The 20,653-nt window shown below is 33.2% G+C and overlaps 1 protein-coding gene across 1 annotated transcript in view; it reads right to left on the bottom strand.

Annotated features, from left to right (window-relative positions):
* Positions 1 to 7,483: 7,483 nt before the first annotated feature.
* Positions 7,484 to 20,653, bottom strand: part of LOC129222382 (uncharacterized) — a 63,482-nt gene continuing 50,312 nt past the window's right edge. The window contains exons 12-15 of the mRNA XM_054856883.1: positions 20,389 to 20,518; positions 19,234 to 19,322; positions 9,846 to 9,941; positions 7,484 to 7,856 (exon numbers count right to left, since the gene is read on the bottom strand). Of these exons, the coding sequence (XP_054712858.1) occupies positions 7,773 to 7,856; positions 9,846 to 9,941; positions 19,234 to 19,322; positions 20,389 to 20,518 (399 nt within the window). The 3' untranslated portion in view covers positions 7,484 to 7,772. The remainder of the gene's footprint in view (positions 7,857 to 9,845; positions 9,942 to 19,233; positions 19,323 to 20,388; positions 20,519 to 20,653) is intronic.

Raw genomic sequence — 20,653 nt, 5'->3', positions numbered from 1 at the left:
CAAAATACATGCAAATTGCTCAACACCATATGTTTTTTAAAATAAAAGAGGGGGATGTCAATTGGCCCCCATGATTGCCCAAATGATGGGTCTAGAGAAGAGTTGAAAGGGCCTCTCCAAAGGGGGGGGGGGGATTTTCTAAATTGAAATCCTTAAAACGTTATTGTTGGTCATTTTTAGTAACATTAGAAAATGAGATGGTGTTCAGAGACTTTCCAGAATTTGTTTGATATATTTATGTTCTAAAACAATGTTTAGACGATCTTTAATGATGCTGTTGGCGGTGGGGGTCGAAGGAATATTTTTAACATCTTCGCCTCATAGAAGCACTAAGACATCTAATCCCAAGAATAACACTAAGATATCCTACTGTTGCTCTGAGGTGACAACATATTGTCCTAAGAAAAATCGTATTTTTTTTTCCATCAGGAAAAAAAATTTCTGCGATTTTTCTCTCCTTCTGTGCAATTTTTTTTGCACCCCACTCCCCATTGGGGTAAATTCATGAAATCCTTGATGTCAGACAGTTGATTCTCTTTGTTGAGTACCCCTTACAGAGCTCCACATGCCCCTCTGTGCACCACCGGTTAAGAACCACTGCTTAGAAACTCACTTGAATCCCTTGGTATTTGTACTTTTTGTTTGTGGGCCTGTGAACATGAAATCTGTCGAAAAATATTTTTCAAACTTGCTTAGGTTTTTATGACCTGATTATGAATGAGAATGAGTGGCTTTTGTCTATTGCACACACTTAATAAAAAAAATATGTATAAAATTAGAAACAAAATCAATTTCTCTTAACAGAAAATAAGATTTAGTGCATTTTGCAGTCGGACCGCAAGAATCCCCAAGAACCAAAATATATTTACTACAAAACATTACACAACCTTGAGAGTCACAGATCTGGACGAAATTCGGACTTCTGTACTAGGAGAACAATACAGTGAAACTGCTTTAACTGGCTTCACACCTACCACAAGTCAATTTGCACTACGGATGATGCCACTTAAAGCAGTTTCGCTGTATGGGCCACAGTTGGGCTGCAACTGGGTCCCAAAGTTGTTAGTTTAGTTGCAGAAAAGTAATGGTTTTACCTTTGAAATTATATTTTTTACCCTTTTCTCACTATTACTTTGCAGTATGCATTCACAATGTAGGATTAATACCCTCTCTCCCTATGTTGTACTGACACGGGATGGCAAATTTGTTGAGAGACCCATGCTTCAAATTTCAATAAAAACGCCATTGCAATTCTCATTCTGCAGTAATGGAAATCAGTTTATAGTTGGGGCAAACCTAACCTGGCAGCATTATAATACTATGATTAGGATCTGTGTAGCCTTCTCAATGCTGCCAGGTTAGGTTTGTCTCTACTATAGTCTAGATAGCGTGACCTTGGGGGTCACGGATCTGGAAAAAATTTTGCATTTAGGTTAATTCCTAATACAGTTGAATCTGTCTATCTCGAATGTCAAGGGTTCGGACAAAAAAATTTGAGAAAGACGGGTTTCAAGATATGGAGGATTTGATTTTTACTTTCTTCTATATCTAATATATAGAAGAAAGTATTGGATTCGTGCAAATTTTCGAATTTCGAATTTTGACGGATTCGAACGTTTTGAGGTGTGCTGAGTCCATTTCGACTATTTTTGGAAAATGTCTGTCTGTCTGTATGTGTGTATGTATGTGTGTGTGTGTGTATGTATGTGTGTCACGTCTGTGTGTGACCAGTTTTTTGTGGCCGCTCTACAACAAAAACTACCGCATGAAATCGAACGAAATTTGGTACACATATGTGCCCCTATGTGAACTTGTGCCCATTAGTTTTTGGCGCGAATTCCTCCAAGGGGAGTGGAGCAATGGGACGTTTTTCGAGTTACGCGTGCTTGCTATTCCTCAGGAAGTTACTGGCGGAATCAAACAAAATTTGGTCCATATGTTGGTACTAACAGGAACAGGTGCTGATTCAATTTTGGTGTCAATAACTCAAACGGGGGTTGAGCTATAGAACGTTTTTTGTCGTCAATTGTGACTGCTGTATCTCAAGAAATAATGAACGGAATGAAAGAAAAATTTATCGGCAAGTAGCCCTTAGTGGGTATAAAAACTGATTTTATTTTTGTGTCAACAGCTAAAAAGGGGGGTAGCGCAATCACCCGTTCTTTTTTTCCATTTTGAGTGCCCTATCTCAAGAAGTAATGCTACGTTCTGGTTGAAATTTGGAATATATGTGAATCCATATGTAAACAGGCTTTGGTTCTATTTTGACGCCAATCGCTCCAAGAGGTGTTGATTTTTTTTTTTTTTGCGAATAAAAATATTTTTATTAATGCAACAATAAGAAAGATAAATCGTAATAGATTGTCGTCTGCGTATTTCTCGTGATTTTAATTGTATGGAAATGGTAGGAAATATTATCTCAATGATTTAAAATTTTTAACTGTTGCCATCTTATGTTTGTTAACAAATAAAATATTTGTAATTCATTCAAGCAAGGCTTTTAAAATAACTTTCAGTTTTCGCTCTTTTGCTTTGCTTTTAAAATAATTCAGACATTGGGATGGTCGTCAAGTTTTTGCATGTGTAATTTTGTTTTTGTTGGGAATATTGCTTCCTCGTCAAGCATGGGGAGGGATCAGAAAAAAAAAGAAAAATATAGAAGAAAGTTTCGTGATGGCCACAACATACTAGTTATATTTTCTAATGAAAAAGTAGAAGTTTTAATGCTACTAAAATAATAGAAGACAATAATAAATAAACCAAATAGTTTAATTAAACCAAAATACTAATCGAAGAGCTCACTTCCCAATATCATTGTGGATCGACTAACGATGACGTCATTTGCTAGTTGGATGGCCTTCCTATCTCGAAGGCCTCGGTCCATTTCGACTATTTTTGGAAAATGTATGTCTGTCTGTGTGTATGTGTGTGTGTCACGTCTGTGTGTGACCAGCTTTTTGTGGCCGCTCTACAGCAAAAACTACCGCATGAAATCGAACGAAATTTGGTACACATATGTGCCCCTATGTGAGCTTGTGCCCATTGGTTTTTGGCGCGAATTCCTATAAGGGGGGTGGAGCAATGGGACGTTTTTTTTGAGTTACGCGTGCTTGCTATTCCTCAGGAAGTAACTGGCGGAATCAAACAAAATTTGGTCCATATGTTGCCATTAACAGGAACAGGTGCTGATTCAATTTTGGTGACAATAACTCAAACGGGGGTTGAGCTATAAAACGTTTTTTTTGTCGTCAATTGTGACTGCTGTATCTCAAGAAATAATGAACGGAATGAAAGAAAAATTTTATCGGCAAGTAGCCCTTAGTGGGATATAAGAGTTGATTTTTATTTTAGTGTCAACAGCTAAAACAGGGGGGTAGCGCAATCGCCCGTTCTTTCTTTCCATTGTGAGTACCCTTTCTCAAGAAGTAATACTACGTTCTGGTTGAAATTTGGAATATATGTTTAATCCATATGTAAACAGGCTTTGGTTCAATTTGGCGGCCAATCGCTCCAAGAGGTGTTGATTTTTTTTTTTTTTTTAATTTTTTTTTGCGAATAAAAATAGCTTTATTAATGCAACAATAAGAAAGATAAATCGTAATAGATTGTCGTCTGGCATATTTCTCGTGATTTTAATTGTATGGAAATGATCGGAAATATTATCTCAATGATTTAAAAATTTTTAACTGTTGCCATCTTATGTTTGTTAACAAATAAAATATTTGTAATTAATTCAAGCAAGGCTTTTAAAATAACTTTCAATTTTCGCTCATTGCTTTGCTTTTTCAATAATTCAGACATTGGGATTGGTCGTCTAGTTTTTGCATGTGTAATTTTGTTTTTGTTGGGAATATTGCATATTGTCAAGCATGGGGGAGGGATCAAAAAAAAAGAAAAATATAGAAGAAAGTTTCGTGATGGCCACAACATACTAGTTGTATTTATGTCTAACAACTATGATTTGTTCAAGCAATGCGTAAACTGTCAGTGAACTGAATAAAAATATAATATGCAAAAAATAAAATTAATTAAATAAACGATTCATAATGATTTAATGCAATACCATAATACATACCTCAATGTAAAAAATCTGTTAACGAAGTTTAATGATTGGCAGTTTTTGTTTCATCTACAATTCTTTTTAATTTCGCAATCACTGTAAATTCTGTTTTTGATTCTTCCTTCTACTACATGCCTCCTACTCTTACCCTTTTTCGCTTTGCAGGAGAAATAATAGCTAGTTTGTCATCAATTCTAGTTTGTCAACTTGATGTTTCACCTCCCCCCCCCCTCATAGTAATGTGGACCAGTCAGTGTTAGCATCTTGCATTCGCTCTGTTGCTCCCCTCCCTCTTCTCACTGACCCCCCAAGCTGGGTATTGTCCTTCGTTTCTTCTTATTTCAAGGCTAATCTCCTGCCTACTTTTATTCCTTAAACAGTGAAAAGAAAACAAAGTTGTACTTCAAATTTCCGCAGCAGCGCATTTTGAGCTTCGAGAGATAGAGGTTTTACACATGAAGTATTTGAGAAAAGTAGGGGAAAAAGCATGAGAAATGAATTTAGATTGCTGGGAAAGAAAAAAAAAATTCAGATATGCAGTTTTTCGGGATACACAGATTCGATTGTAGACATAAGTTCGTAAAGTGGCTTGAGAGCATCTTCTCCAGTTTAGTTGCAAAGAGGGCCTAAATTTGATATTTTGGCTCCAAACTGCAAAAGCCTTCTCACTGAAATTCAAAGCTTTGAACAATATTTGCCCTCCTCCCTATTCATTTGATGTTTCTCGTCAGTACAATGTAGGGTAGGAGGAATTTATTCTGTACTGTAAATGCATGCAATTGGCTCATACTGCAATGCAATATCAAGATAAGGGTAAAAAAAAACTGCTTTTCTGGAACTAAATCGTAACTCTGGAACACTCTTCAAACCCATGTGGCAGCCGAACTGGGGCCTGTGGAGTCTAACCGCTTTACCTGGGTTCATATTTAATTCTAAATGACTCAAATGCCAAATTTGGTCCAGATACGTGGCCCTAAAGGTTGTGCCCTTTGCTAGTCAGCAGAAATTCTTAAGACATAAGGCCTCCTATACACGAGACGGTGAGTGGGATCAACTTTTCGCAAAAGTTGCCTATCAACTAGCATTTCTTGTTGTCTTCACACAAGACAACTTATTGGAATTAACTTTTCTTCTAATAAGCCGAATTTATTCGAGGAGCTGCTCCACAATGCTGCTAAAACTGAACAGAGTTGACTCAAAGTTTACTCATATGCAGAGCAAATGCTTGTCAATGTCCCTATGAGTACAATCAACTAAAAACTTGATTACACTCATCGGGATGAGAATGGTAGTGGCACATATGCCTCGTGATGAGTCGACTGTCATGTAAAGGATGCCGGGCGATTCCTTCCCTTATCTACCTGGTTTACACATCTTATGAACCACCCGTTCGAATGTTGATTCAACTAAGTTGTCTCGTGTGAAGTAGGCCTAATGACCTGATGGCCTACTTTAAAATCCTTTCCTATTACGATTTAGCATTTTCGAATGACAGAATAAACTAAAAGTAAATGAAAACCTTAAATATTTGAGAAGAGTTCTCTGCAAACTTATTTCATAATCTACAACTATTACAATCAATAAAAGGATTTTTCAAATTGAAAATATAAAACGTTCTTCAATAAGTAATTGTGTTAGCATAAAACAACTTTTTAAAATTGCAATTACAGGTTTCAAACAGTTTAAAGTGGAGACTAATGGGGAAGAGACATCCAGAAGGTGCATGTGTGAGCGATGAGTGTTGATTAATGTAAATAAATGCAGCATGAGAAAATATGCAAAAATTTGTACATCATACTTTTGTCAAACAAAAATAAATTAAAAAAATTATTAAATAAAAACAAAAAACTCTACTGAATAAAAACCAAAAAAACTAAAAAGAAAAATGTATAAGCCCAGTAATTTAGAATGTTATTAAGTACTACTGAATAACTACACCGTTGAAATAATTTTATAACCGTACACAGATAAGACGAATCATCAACTCAAAAGCAGAATAGAAGAATCAACAGTCAGGGCCCACTCCTTTCTGATTCAAGGTTTCCCGTGAATTTGAATGGGTCCTGACTGTTGATCCATCTATTCTGCTTTTGAGTTTATGATTTATCTTATCTGTGTACGGTTATAAAATTATTTCAACAGTGTAGTTATTCAGTAGTACTTAATAACTTTCTAAATTACTGGGCTTATACATTTTTCTTTTTAGTTTTTTTGGTTTTTACGCAATCGAGTTTTTTGTTTTAATTTAATAATTTTTTATTTTACACTTTTTAGTTAATTTTCATTGACAGTTATTATGATTATGAGACGATATATTTTGCAATCTTGTCATTTCATTGAGAAAGGTTGTTTGTATCGTGAGGTTCATTAAGTAACTTGCGGTGGTCTAAACTACTGATAATTAGTCCCTCTAGGGACCGAACTCGGCTTAAAGCTGCATGTGCTTCACCTTCGGCAAAAATGCAACCACAGCACAGCTGTATAAACAGCCTGATAAACACTTATGATGACGCGAAATCGGAAACGTCGTCAGTCATATCTTTTCTTTCTTTTGGTGCTGAATTGCTCAGGTGTATTTTGATGAGGACTACGATCTATGTGCCTTATTTCCTCCCTTGCGCATGATATATATTTTTATTATACATATAAACAACACATGAAGGAATTTATGTCACAAAGAAGGGAAAGTACAACCGGAGCGATGGTGGGAGTCAAACCCACCACCTCAAGTGTGCCAATGTCAAGCAGTCACTCAGACCGCTCCGCTCGGCCACTGAGGCCCTGTCAATCAAATCTTTCTCGCAAAACTAAAAAAGCATGTCAAGAAAGTACACGTCGCGAAACTCAGTCCCTTGAATCAAGGCAAAAACAAATGCAACATGTTAGAAATGCACGCAGACACGCAGAGAGAGACACGCAGGTAGCGTGCGACACCCAGCGTGTGCCGATCCCTAACTGACAAAATGGCAACTGGTTTTTAAAATGGTACTTTTGAATACTGTCACGAGTTTAGTGACACTCCCAAGGTTAAGACAAATCGATTGACGTAAGAATTACCAAAATTGGCCAAGGCAATTAGCCTGTAGAATGTCACATAGGAACGGATATACATACATAAACTCTTAAACACAATACCCTCCTTTGCGTCGCGCATGCGCAGTCGGGTAAAAATCATATTTATCCTTTTTTTAGTCTTTTTTAATAGAAAATCTCAAAAGAAAATCACGTTTTAAGTACAAAACTAAAAAAATGAAGTCTTTATTTTCTATAATAATATGATATATACAAAAAAGTTAGTTGCACAAAATTTCTATAAAAATACAAAATAACAAAATAAAACACAGATGAGCAAAATGTAAGTTTTTTAAATAATAACTTACTAAGGTTTGACACATATTATTATTTTACATATTTCTGAAAAGTAATAATTTATCAAGTTAATAAATTAAACAAGTCAAAGAAACGATTAGAAAATTAAGTGACCATTAATACAATTTCAAAAATACAAGATTGCAATTTACAAAGAAATATGAATAAGAATGAGTATTTCAAATGTTTTAAATACAAATCAATGAAAAATGTGTTTGATATGAACATTATAGTCATGACTAAAATTTGTTACAATGCTAGAATATGAACATGCATTAAGTCAACTTGCAAATTAAGACGGTGATCATGCATTCAATCAACATATGAATTTCACATCTCATGGTTATGATTTTTCAGTTTCATACAGTTTCTCCAACTTGCTAATTGCATATTTCAAGAGTAGAAGACCTGTTTCTGGCATACCACCCTGTAAAAATTAAATAAGAAGTCACAAAAGAAAAAAAAATGAACAAAACAAAATAAATAGATAAATAAATAATAGCTCAATCATAATAATCACTTTTCTTCTATTTTCAAACACTAAACAACATTTTCTGTAAGCAAAATTTGTATTAGTAAAATAAATATATTTCTCTACAGGAGAATAGCAGTTTATGTTGAAAGTTAGGTTTATAATATTCAAATCATGCTTTTAGGTAAAATGAGAAGGTAAAGGACATCTCAGATACCTGTAGCCAATCTCCATTTATACACTAATCTCTGATAATATACCCCCCCCCCCCCATGCAAACAGCATGTTTTGAGTGACACCCAGTTTTCATCTCAATACCAATATTGTTGTTCATTTATTTTATACTAGTGATACCCTCACGGCTTTGCCCGTAGTAGGAAAGTAAAAGGTCTTTTGGTTTGCCAGTATATATTACAAATAATGTTTGGTGAATTTCTCGCCAATTGGCTTGCCCCTGTTACGATTCCACGTTATGATAACTTGCTAATTGACTCGTCCCTCTTATGATAATTTTGCTCTTTAAAATGTTCTTAAAATTGGAATAGAAAAAGAATAAAATCGAATTTTCGAAAAATCACTTTGAGGTGCACACTGCCATGCTACAAACTAACTTTGTGCCAAATTTCATGAAAATCGGTTGAACGGTCTAGGCGCTATGCGCGTCACAGACATCCATACAGAGAGACTTTCAGCTTTATTATTAGTAAAGATTCAATATGAGTGTTTGCCCTAAGAATCATTTTGGTGTGATCTTTCCATTTCAACAAAACCCAGTATGAAAATGTAGACTGTCTTTGTGGGTAGAAAAAAAGGAACTAAATGAATGTCAAATACTTGAAAGAATTTTAAGAATGTATCAATAACAATATAAAAATATCAATTAACCAATGTGTATTTGCAAGTACTAGAAATATATCATACAAAATATGTAATAAATTTTATTTTCATCAGACATCAAAAGCAAAACTTTATGCAAAACGTTAGAAATTATTTTTGGATTTCACTGCTTAAAACAGGGTTTTGAACCTGTTTTGCTCAATTATGAGGAACTAGCTCAACTGTGGCATTCATTGTGTAAATAGATACATGTAAATATCTGTATATAGGTACATAGATATATGTATATCTATGTACTTATAAACACATAAGGGGCCGGTTTGTAATTTTTCCAGCTCCGGAAACCCAATAAAAAATGATTGAATCTTGAGTCCTCATTAATTCTATGTGAAAGGGGAATTCATTCTTCCAGAAAAGCAATACCGGAAGGGTGTTCCGGCACCAAATCATCCCTGATACACACACACACATATATATATATATATGAGGAATAATCTCGTTAAGCTCATTTCCATTTAATCAACAGCCATAATAAAGAATCAATTAGTAAAAACAGCAAGTTACAGTCAAGAATTTTGTCAATGGACTATTCAACATGATGCAATTCAGGTAATTCTGATTTGATTTTTTCAGTTTACTTTTTCTCGATTTTGCTTTAAAAACACAATAATTCTGTTAGCATTACAGAAAATCTGCAATACAGTAAAACCTCACTAAAGCAATCACTTCGGATTCCAGAGAAAATCAGTCCAAAAGAGAGGTAGTCACTTAATTAAGGTTGCTTTAATTAGTCAATGATTTTGTTAAACAAATAACTTAAAAACTAAAAAGGAAAGAATTTAAATAAATATTATATAATTTATATAGTGGGGGGAAATTCTGTACTATCGAACTTTGGTCGCTTAAAGAAGTGGTCAGCTAGAGTTTCTTACAAAATACAATTAGAAATTCATTAATATATATAACTTCAAATCAGAAAATTTATCAAAATATATCAGTATAAGCAAATAAATAGGCTGAAAAGCAATACATGTAACTAAAACATGTTTAGGTATGGTCACATAGCTAATTGTAATAGAACCAAAATGATTTAAAAATAAAACATACCGTTAATGTAGCAAACTCCATAAATTTCTTGGAAACATCAACAGCATCCTGAGTTACTTCAACTGGCAACCTTTGACGTACATAATCTTTAAAGTCCTTAGAAATAAAACAGAATTAAATCAAGTAAAATTTAACATTTAACACACACACACCATTAATCAGAAATGGAAAAAAGAAAATTGGTCAATACAGAACTTAAATTTATGATTTACAACTCATATATACTGTCAATTCCCAATAACTCGAACCTAGCAGGACCGAAAAAAAAAATTCGACTTATTCGAAGTTGGATTTACCACCAATTACGGTTTCCAAGATTTTAGTCCAAAAACTTTTATCTCCAGAGTTTTTTAATTAACATTTAGGTAGCTGAAAAATTCACAGACCATCTAAATTAATTTATTGAAGAAAATGTCCACAATTTAAATTAAGACCTTAAAAGAAAAATCAAAATTAATCCTACTTTTTACAGTCAAATAATAATAATAGTAATAATGAAATTCAGTTTTGTGAATGAGAATGAGGTTAAGAATAAAATATAGCATCCAGAAAAACTTAGACCATTTGCTATGAAATTATCACGCATTGTACATTCTTAACAGTTTACTGCAGTAATTCTCCCCAAAATGTATTAAAATATACGGCTAACTGTGATCCGTAGCAGAGGTCTTTTCACCAATTGGCATTCGTTTTATATTTTAACAGCTTCCAGTCTAAACTACATGAAGTTAAGTTACAGATTTACAGTAGGATGGTTCAAAAAAACTTTTTTTCAGATAGAGTCCTGGACACCCCATATTTTTTTTAGACTTACTAATAGTAGTATGCTGTCAAAGTTTTAGCTTATTACTCAAATTTTAAGTGGGTGCTCATTGACCTCTTAACATTAGGCCGAGCATAGAAAATGCCACAAGTTTAAAAACATTTAATTTTCACGTTTTTTTTTTTTTTGTAAATAATTATTTTATTGCAATGTATATGCATATTATTAGTGTATATTATAATACGTAGCATTGTTTTTTCAGTTCAATGTATTTTCTTAACCCCCTCCCCATACTTATGAAGTTTGGGGGAGGGGGTTGACAGGGCTCCCAACACATTTTAGCCATAGAAAGGGGTAAAAGAGGACCACTTTGAATCAAAAAGGGGACCAAAGAGGATCAGTTAGGATTAAAAAGAGGACCTAGGGAGGACCATTCATAGTTAAACCCAGGGAAGCACCAAAAGGCAAATTAGCTGTCTGGTACTAAATATGTGAAGGTAATTCGTTAATTAACCACAATAATGATTTTTAATGATAAATCCTTATCACATTCTGCACAACTGAATTTTTTATCCATTAAATTATATTATTTACACAAACATTTGGATGGGGGAGGGGTAACAAGCAAGCATGTAACTAACCATCTTACAATGTAACTTTAATTTTAAAATAAATTTTCTATTAGGTAAAAACTGGCTAATTAAAAATAATCACCTAAGTGACCGATGAATTAGTGCATACCTAATAAAGACTTTTTAGATACAGTTATTACAGTAAACACCTTAGCACATAGTAGTTTACAAAATTCTTCACATAACCAGTTTAAAGAGAATTCATTTTGATATAAGGTACAGCAAGACAAGAAGATATAGTTTAGAGGCTAGGAGGTCCCCTCCCCCTCCACAACCCTTGGTTTTTACACATATTTCCAGCCTAAATATGGTAAGTTTATATACATATGAGAGTTTATAACCAAGCACCAAAGCAGGAGGTAATTTCAGGCTATGCTACTGACTGCCTAAGTTCAAAAATATTAGAGGATTGCAAATCATTTATTAGTATGCTAAGTATCCAAATCATTTCTTTATATGTATGTATTAGTCGTTTGGGCACCAAAAAATATTATAACTGTCTTCATGTATATATAAAAAATTAGTGAGAAAGAAATTTTTTTTTATTAAAATATACAAATGCTGCTCAAAGCGATAAATACACTGAATGTAAATTTGAGCCTGCTGTTACTGGATAACTTAATGTAGTAAATAAATGTGTAATTTCAGATTCATAGAGCTATATTTTCCAATTGAAAATACTCATTATGAGTATTTAAAAAAAAAATAAGGATACAAAGTTTTAGTTTTTAAAAATAAAACTAAATAATATAATTTGAGGTAGCACATGTCAAAACAGCTTCCAATTTTCAAAAATATTAAAATAATTAAAGATACAAAAAGATTGAAATATTGAACACGAGAATCAAATTTTCGCGAAGTATGTTCACTGTTGGCATAATTTCCAAGGGAAAAAAAACCCTCTTCAACTAAATATGACTAAAATTGAACATAAAATATGCTAGTCTAGGATAGCATATGTGAAAATAATATTCGATTGCGCAAAATATCAAAATATGTACAAGAGCAAAAAGATTGAAATCTCAAACACAAGAAGCAATTCTTCACGAAGTTCGAGTAAGTCCAATGCTGCTATGGTTCCAAAAATAAGAAAGTTTATTGTCTATTAAAATTAAACAAAAAATAAGCTAATCTATGGTAGCGTATGTCAAAATAATTTCCGACTGCAAAAAATATCAAAACAAGATGCAAAAAGATTGAAATCTCAAACACTACAAGCAATTTTCTGCGAAGTGCGAGTAAGTTCAATGTTGCCATGGTTTCGAAAAAAAAAAGTTTATTGTCTATTAAAATTAAACAAAAAATAAGCTAATCTATGGTGGAGTTTGTCAAATAAACTTCCGATTGCCAAAAATATCAAAATATGTACAAGATGCAAAAAGATTGAAATCTCAAACACAAGAAACAATTTTCGGTGAAGTGCGAGTTAGTTCTATGTTGCCATGGTTTGGAAAAAAAGTAGTTTATTATCTATTAAAATTAAACAAAAAATAAACTAATCTATGGTGGAGTGTGTCAAAATAACTTCCAATTGCCAAAAATGTCAAAATATCTACAAGATGCAAAAAGATTGAAATCTCAAACACAAGAAGCAATTCTTTGTGAAGTTCGAGTTCGTGCAATGCTGCTATGGTTCCAAAAATAAGAAAGTTTATTATCCATTAAAATTAAACAAAAAATAAGCTAATTTATGGTGGTACATGTCAAAAAAACTTCCGACTGCCAAAAATATCAAAATATTAACAAGATGCAAAAAGATTGAAATCTCAAACAACGACAAGCAATTTTCCGCGAAGTGCGAGTAAGTTTAATGTTGCCATGGTTTCGAAAAAAAAAAGTAGTTTATTATCTATTAAAATTAAACAAAAAATAAGCTAATCTATTATGGAGAGTGTTGAAATAGTGCGAGAAAGTTCAATGTAACTATGGTTCTAAATATAAAAAAGTTAATTGTCTATTAAAATTAACCAAAAAATAAGCTAATCTAAGGAGGTGTTATGTCAAAATAACTTCAGATTGCCAAAAATATCAAAATATTTACAAGATGCAAAGAGATTGAAATCTCAAAATCCAGCAAGCAATTTTCGGCGAAGTCCAAGAAAGTTTGATGATACCATGGTTCCGAAAAAAAAAGTAGTTTAATATCTATCGGAATTAAACATAAAATAAGCTAATCTACGTTAATGAATGTTAAAATAACTTCTGATTGTCAAAAACATTAAAATTTTAACAACATGCAAAAAGATTGAACACGCAATCGAACACAAGTTCAGAAAATTGCACTGATGAAACATTCTTGATTTTTTTCAAGGTTTTTAAAGGGCTTACAAACTTGTGAGAAATTTCGGTAGCAAAATGCTTTGATTTGACGTCATAACTCCTCCCCCAAACCTCTCCATTTGCTAGATTTCCATGTTACAGTGGTTGAAGGAGGAGTAATGACGTCAATATGAAGCAAAATACCAGAAAGTCAGGTTCAATAGAAAGACGGCGCCGCGGCCGCATGTTCGGGCGTAACAAACGTCAGCACACAGTATCTTTTAATGTAATGAAAATTTTTCAAAACTGATTTTTGAGTAAAAACAATATAAAAGCGGACTAAACGGACCAAAATGTTAAAAAGCGGTCAAAAGCGGACTTTACCCTAAAAAACGGACTTTGGCGGAAAAAGCGGACCATTTGGGAGCCCTGGGTTGAGCATCCTTTTCAGTTGAAATAGGAAGCTAAAATTCTTCCAGTATATTACTATCCACAGGGGTAGAAGTGACCGACTTGTCACATATAGGACATTTTCCACAAAAAATATAGGACAAATATAGGACACAATATATGAATAATTTTGCTATGAAAAAAGAAATAATACCGATCATATATTATTTATTTATTCTTATCAATGATTTTGTTTAAAAAAAAACCTCAAATAAAATTATTCCTTACATTTGAAATGACTTTTCTGTAGTTGAAAGAATAATTTTTGAAAAAAAAAAGTGTACTTTATAGATGAAATAATTAAATAAAATTTGAGCAAAAGAAAATAATGTGGCAGCAAACGCAAAAATTATATTCCTTTTGATTTGGTTTGCATGTTTTTTGTTTTGGCGGCAGACCATGAGGAACCGAAAGGTTGCTTCTTTGCTCATTGACTCGTGTTGAAAATATACCTCTGCGCATGCGTCGTCAATCGCAATGAAAACTAGTTTTATACTTTGATAGGCGACATTTTGTGAGGTTTAATGCTTTGTTGCTATTGAATTTTTCAGATTTATCATGAATAGACATCTAAAAATATCCCCCCCCCCATTTTTTCACTCCTAGAATCCTGTCCCGTATTTACTGTTCTTAATTCTGGCAACCCTGCTCATGACCCAAGTACTAATTGCACTGTTCTTTGATTTTATATCTAAACTGAATTCTTTAACACTTGTATTAAGAACAAACAGCGCTTGAGAAGGATTCTCTTGACGTTTTTTAGAGTCTTCTTTATGCTTGAATGTTTTAGCATGCTGCCTCAATTGCGAAAATCCACTATTGCTTATGGGCACTGAACAGTAGCAAAAATGGCAAAAAGCGGTAAAATCATCTTTTCCTTTAGTGCATCATGCACCAAAATTTGTAGAATTAATGTCATTCTGGTTCAACAACAACAAACAAGAAGTTTCGTCTAGAACTAGACGTGCCTACTTTTCCGTATATCCATACTACTTTCTAGTACCTGATCAATGTTCTCAAAAACAGCTAAAATCGCAAATGTTTTCAAACATATTTTTAAAAAAGTCTAAGCTGATTTCTAGGAATAAAATATTCCTCATTCATCTAAAAAAAATTAGCTGCGTAAAAAAACGAACAAATAATATAAAGGCGATTTTTAAATAAAGCAGCCAATACACTTTTTCCATTAAAAAAATCTTTAACAGCTTTCGAAACGAAAAAATAATTAAAATTAATAAGCTCATTAAAATAAATACATCATATCAAAAAAAAATCGTTTCTTTTTCCCCTGTTGCCAAAAACAATTTTTTAAATGAATTAATGCACTTACCAAAATAAATAAAAACAATAAAATATCAACTTAAAGAAATAAATTTTCATTGTCAAAAGAAAAAAAAATCGTCTGCGCATATCTTTATGTAGAAACATAAATGACTTCGAGTTTATTCCCCGAAAACTGAATACCTAAATTAAAACTTTAGTGTGAAAAAAAAAACAAGTCATAACAATAATAATAATTTCACAGTTGAAACCATAGCTGCGGAGTCGGAGTCAATCTCATTTAGGGATAAAGGAGTCGGAGACGAATATCCAAGAATTGGAGTCAGTCATTTGTCCTCCGTGTATAAATTTTTGCCAAAGCTACGAAGTCAGAGTCGAAGTCGGGGAGTAGGAGTCCGATTAATTGTTGGGCACAGGAGTCGGAGTCAAGAGCCCCTAAATTCTCGGAGTCGAAGTCTAGAGTTTGGCGTCAAGAGCTATTTCCAACAAAATTTGTTTGAAGTAAATTCACCTTCAAGTACGGAATCTACATTGACTTTCAGTTTCCCTGTAGGCGCTAATGTTAAGGGGTTTGAAGTGTTCAAAATTGAACGGAAAATTGTTCAAATCAAAAAGACATTTTATATACAAGTTTTTCATCGAAAGCTTTTTCCTACAAAGTTTATTTGCAGCAAATTCGCCTCACAGTTCGGAATAGCCTTGAATTTCCCCGTAGGCGCTAATGTTAAGTTTTTTTGAACTGTTCTAAATTGAACAAAAAATAGTTCAAATCAAAAAGTGAAATATGGGAATGAGGTGTCCTCCCCGAGATCTTTCGAACAAAAAAAAAAGTTTTTTCGAATCTGACTATTCATTCAAAAGTTATTACGGGGGGGGGGGGGGGCAGTCAGACCGACAGACATTTTCCCCATCTCAATACCCTACTTTCCAATTTTTAATTTTTCAATTTATTTAATTATTTTATTCATTTTTGACTTTTTTTTTTGTTTTTCGCAATATTTTTAAGATGCATTAAGCCTTCTTTCATGCTTTTTTCCTCTTTTTCTGATTTTTACTGGGAAAGGCTAAAAATGGGAATATAGGAAATATAGGACATTTTTCAAAAATATAGGAAATATAGGACATTTTTCAAAAATATAGGAAATATAGGACGATTTTGATGTTTTTCTTGAAAATATAGGAAATACAGGATATATAGGACTACTTCGACCCCTGTATCCACAAGTCTAAAAATATTGAGGGGTGTCCCGTTATCTAGGAGAAACTTTTTTTTTTACATGTATTTGTGAACCACCCTAGGTTACAGTCGATAGCACAATGCGTCTAAGGGACTGCCCATAAATGTTACTTTTTTGACCCCCTCCTCCCTTTGGCACTGAGCGTCACACTTCCCCCCTTATCACATGACACTTTTTAAACTTATTATTTTAAAAAAATGTGTGATGTCGCATTTCTTGTAAGTTTGTGACATGGGGGAGAGAGGGGCAATGAAAGGTTTTGTGATTCATGAAGGAGTAAATCCATGAGCTTTTTCAAAAAAGTTTCTTCTTCTGCAGCACTTTATTTTTCTTTCGTGCTTTGTACAAACTCGTCACGAAAAGAACAAAAGCATTCAATAGCGCCACCCCCTTTTCAGCTGTTGACGCGAAAATAGAATCAGCTCTTATACCCTCTAAGGGCTACTTGTTGATAAATTTTTGTTTGATTCCGTACATTATTTATTCAGATACAGCAGTCACAATTGATGACAAAAAACGTTCTATATCTCACCCCGTTTGAGCTATTGACACCAAAATTGAATCACCACCTGTACCTGTTAAGGGCAACATATGGAACAAATCCTGTTTGGTTTCGCCAGTTACTTCCTAGGGAATAGCACACACGCATAACTCAAGAAACCTCCCATTGCTCCACCACCCTTGGAGGAATTCACGCCAAAAACCGTTGGGCACAAGTTCACATAGGGCACATATGTGTACCAAATTTGGTTTGATTTCATGCGGTAGTTTTTGCTGTAGAGTGGCTGCAAAAAAACTGTTTACACACACACACACGGGGACACACACAGACAGACATTTTCCAAAAATGGTCGAAATGGACTCAGCACACCTCAAAACGTTTGAATCCGTCAAAACTCAAAAATTTGCACGAATCCAACACTTTCTTCTATATATTAGCTATAAAAGAAAGTAAAAAGAGGTGAAATGAATAGTTTTGCCTATCTACATCCAGGGTTCATACTCTATTCGGATGAAAAAATTCCATGACTTTTCCAATACTTTTTCATGACTTCATAAAAATGTTCATGACCTTGTTACATGAAGAGAATAGCACTATTTAACGTCAAGCTTGCCATTTTTTGGAAATGAGCATCAGCTATGAAGCTCACTGCTATGTGAATGCCACTACCTCTTAGAAGCTTGTGATGAAAAAGTATAAGTGCACACCTAAAAAACTTAACTATTCTTATTTCTCTACATCATATAAATTTAAGTAAAGTAAAAATACAGTGAATGGAATATAATGATGCTTAAATCCTCACAATTTTTTTAATTAACAGGCAGAATAAAAATGAATGGGACAAAGGTTGAGTGAGTCATAAGTCTCAATAAATTTAATTCAAAGGTTGTCTTTTAGCGTCAACAGTGCATTTAATCATCTACATAACTTGACAGTTTTTTGGTTCTTTAAAGTAAAGCTGCATTCTTTAATAAATTCATGTTTCTAAACCAAATATTTATTTATTTATTTAAACAAAAAATTCAGAAGTGAATAAATCTTCTCATTCAAATGTACTTGTTTGTTTATTTGCACATTTTCAAACGGCATATAATTAATAGGTTCAGGAATTCCAGAACATAGTGTTTGATTCATGATATTGAACGCAGCAGTGGGTCACATGAATTATTTTTGCGGGCCGTATATAGGGCACAAAATCAAGAACGTGCAAGTTTGCAGAATATAAAATATTAGAAGTGTTGAAAACAATGGTAAATTCAAGATGAGTGATGTCGAAGCAGTAAAATCACATTGCAAAAAAAAAAAAAAGGAGCTGCGGTTACAAAAGTGGATGCAATGAGATTTCAATATTCAAATTTGTTTTTGAGATCGTTCTATTTCCCAGTTTTATTAGCTTTTATATGTTCAATACTGTTAAATCACTCTAGGTTTCTAATGCTCTTTTAGCTATTGTTACTTTTTCTCTCGCCAGGACATTTTTCCATGACTTTTCCAGGTCTGAAATTTACTTATTTTTTTTTTCCATGACTTTCTAGGATTTCCATGACCCGTACGAACCCTGTACATCAAAAACATTTTCAGGGTGACTAAAAAGAAAAATTATTTGTAATTTTTAAAATGTCAAGATGCCACACAATCCTTTTTTTTTTTAAATTAAATCATAATTTTGTTAACTTAGTTTAACTACAGTTTTGAAATTACTAGTGAACGACATTGGTAAGAAAAACTGAAATTGCACCTACAAAATTTTTAATTAACATCTTCAACTTTTCATTTATCACTTCATAAAAGTAACATAACAGTTTTATGTAAATTATCTTAAGCTCAACTTTTAAACTGATGAATGATGCAATGCCGAACAGAAATAATCTTTACTAATAATAAAGCTGAAAGGTTATATGTCCGTTATGCACATAGCACTTAGACTGTTTAGCCAATTTTCATGGAATTTGGCACAAAATTAGTTTGTAGCATAGGGGTGAGCACCTCAAAGCAATTTTTCGAAAAATAGATTTTGATCTTTTTCTATTCCAACTTTAATCCACCATTTGTGAATTTAATCTTTCTGCAACAATACCGAGCAAATTACCATAACATGGACAAGCAAATTAACATAGCATATTGGCAAAAAAATTCATCATCCATTATTTGTAAATATACAGGCCAACCAAACGACCTTTTAATTTTCTACTACGGGCAAAGCAGTGCGGGTACCGCTAGTTTCTAATAACCATACAACCTCGGAACAGTTATTGAAACTTACTTCTTTTGTTTTCATGAAAAATGTGATGAGGATGCAAGTAAAAGCAGCAATGGTGCTCAACTCCATGTCTTTACTAGCAGCTTGTAAGACTAAAATAAGAAAGAAAACAGATCTGGTCTAGCAAACAAAATAGGAATTTGGAACAATATTTAAAAAAAATGAAACACCAATTTCAGTAACCTTAACATGACACTACAATCAATCACTTAATCAAAAATTAAAAAAACAATCATACGTATATGAATATGTCTGCATGCTATCCAGATGCATTCTTGCAGTGAACTCCTGCATGAGAAACTGCAGTCTCTGGATGTCATAACCGAACTGTCTGTATATTGCACGTAGTATATTGCATGCCTTAGCCCTCCCTAGCTTAAGGGTGGAGATAATTTACTGCTTAATACACAACTTTTACCTACAATTGACGAGTTGAACTGCACCATTGCTGTGGACTCTCACTGGTGTGTGAAAATAATTTCAGCAATCAGTTTGTTGGCACTCTCAGTTTTGATGTGGTGGCATCTGCCTCAAAATCGGTTTCTGACTACTCCAAACTAACGAGTTCCCAACAAACTGCAGTCTGGATGTCATACCAGGGCTGTCGGTGTATTGCATGTAGTTCTCCTTTTGCCCAGACTTTTGGGTAATTACTAACTGCTTAATAATCTGGATTATTTTATATACATATTAAGCTTAATTTTCAGATTATTGAACTATGTATTTGAATACCAATTATTACAAGTGCTGGCTTTTATAAAGGCCACGCACAAAACTCATGGAGACTGCACGTTCTCACCTCTGTCCTAGTGCATAAAACTGAAGAAAAACATTGAAAAAGCTGCTATCAATGTTTTACAAATTTCATTTTAGAAAAGTTCTTTTTAATGACATTTATAAAATGAAATTTGTTAGAAGAGCTTTTTTTTTTTATCCCTATTTGTGTATCTTAAGCCAAAATAAAATTTGTAATTCATAACTATTTTAAAATTACTTGTTGCACTGCTGCATTCACACAACAAATGAATTATTATTATTTATTTTTTTGTCTTGAAACTTTTTTTTAGCTGAATAAAAACAATGCCCCCAATTCTTGAATTATAAAAATAGTGAAGCAAAAATTTAACTAACATACTTTTTAAAAAGCATCAAAATTACCCATTTGTAATTCAGAATTCTTTTCAACCTCCTTTGAATTTTCTTGATTGTTTGAAGCATCCACAGGTTGCTGGCTTGGAATTTCAACTGCTTTTACTTCTTTTATCTTTTGTAAAGTTTCAGATAACATCTAAATACATGAATACAAATGTAAAATCTAAGATCCTGCAATTTCTCCTCTTACGTTTGGAGATAACTATAATAAAATTACTAAATGCAAAATTTTAAAACAATCAAATGTTCTAAAAATGCTCAAATTTAACAA

The sequence above is a fragment of the Uloborus diversus genome, chromosome 5 (genome assembly GCF_026930045.1).
Source record: "Uloborus diversus isolate 005 chromosome 5, Udiv.v.3.1, whole genome shotgun sequence".
Classification (NCBI taxonomy): Eukaryota; Metazoa; Arthropoda; class Arachnida; order Araneae; family Uloboridae; genus Uloborus; species Uloborus diversus.
The sequence above is the reverse complement of the archived record's forward strand: the minus strand, read 5'-3'. Positions and strand labels throughout refer to the sequence as shown.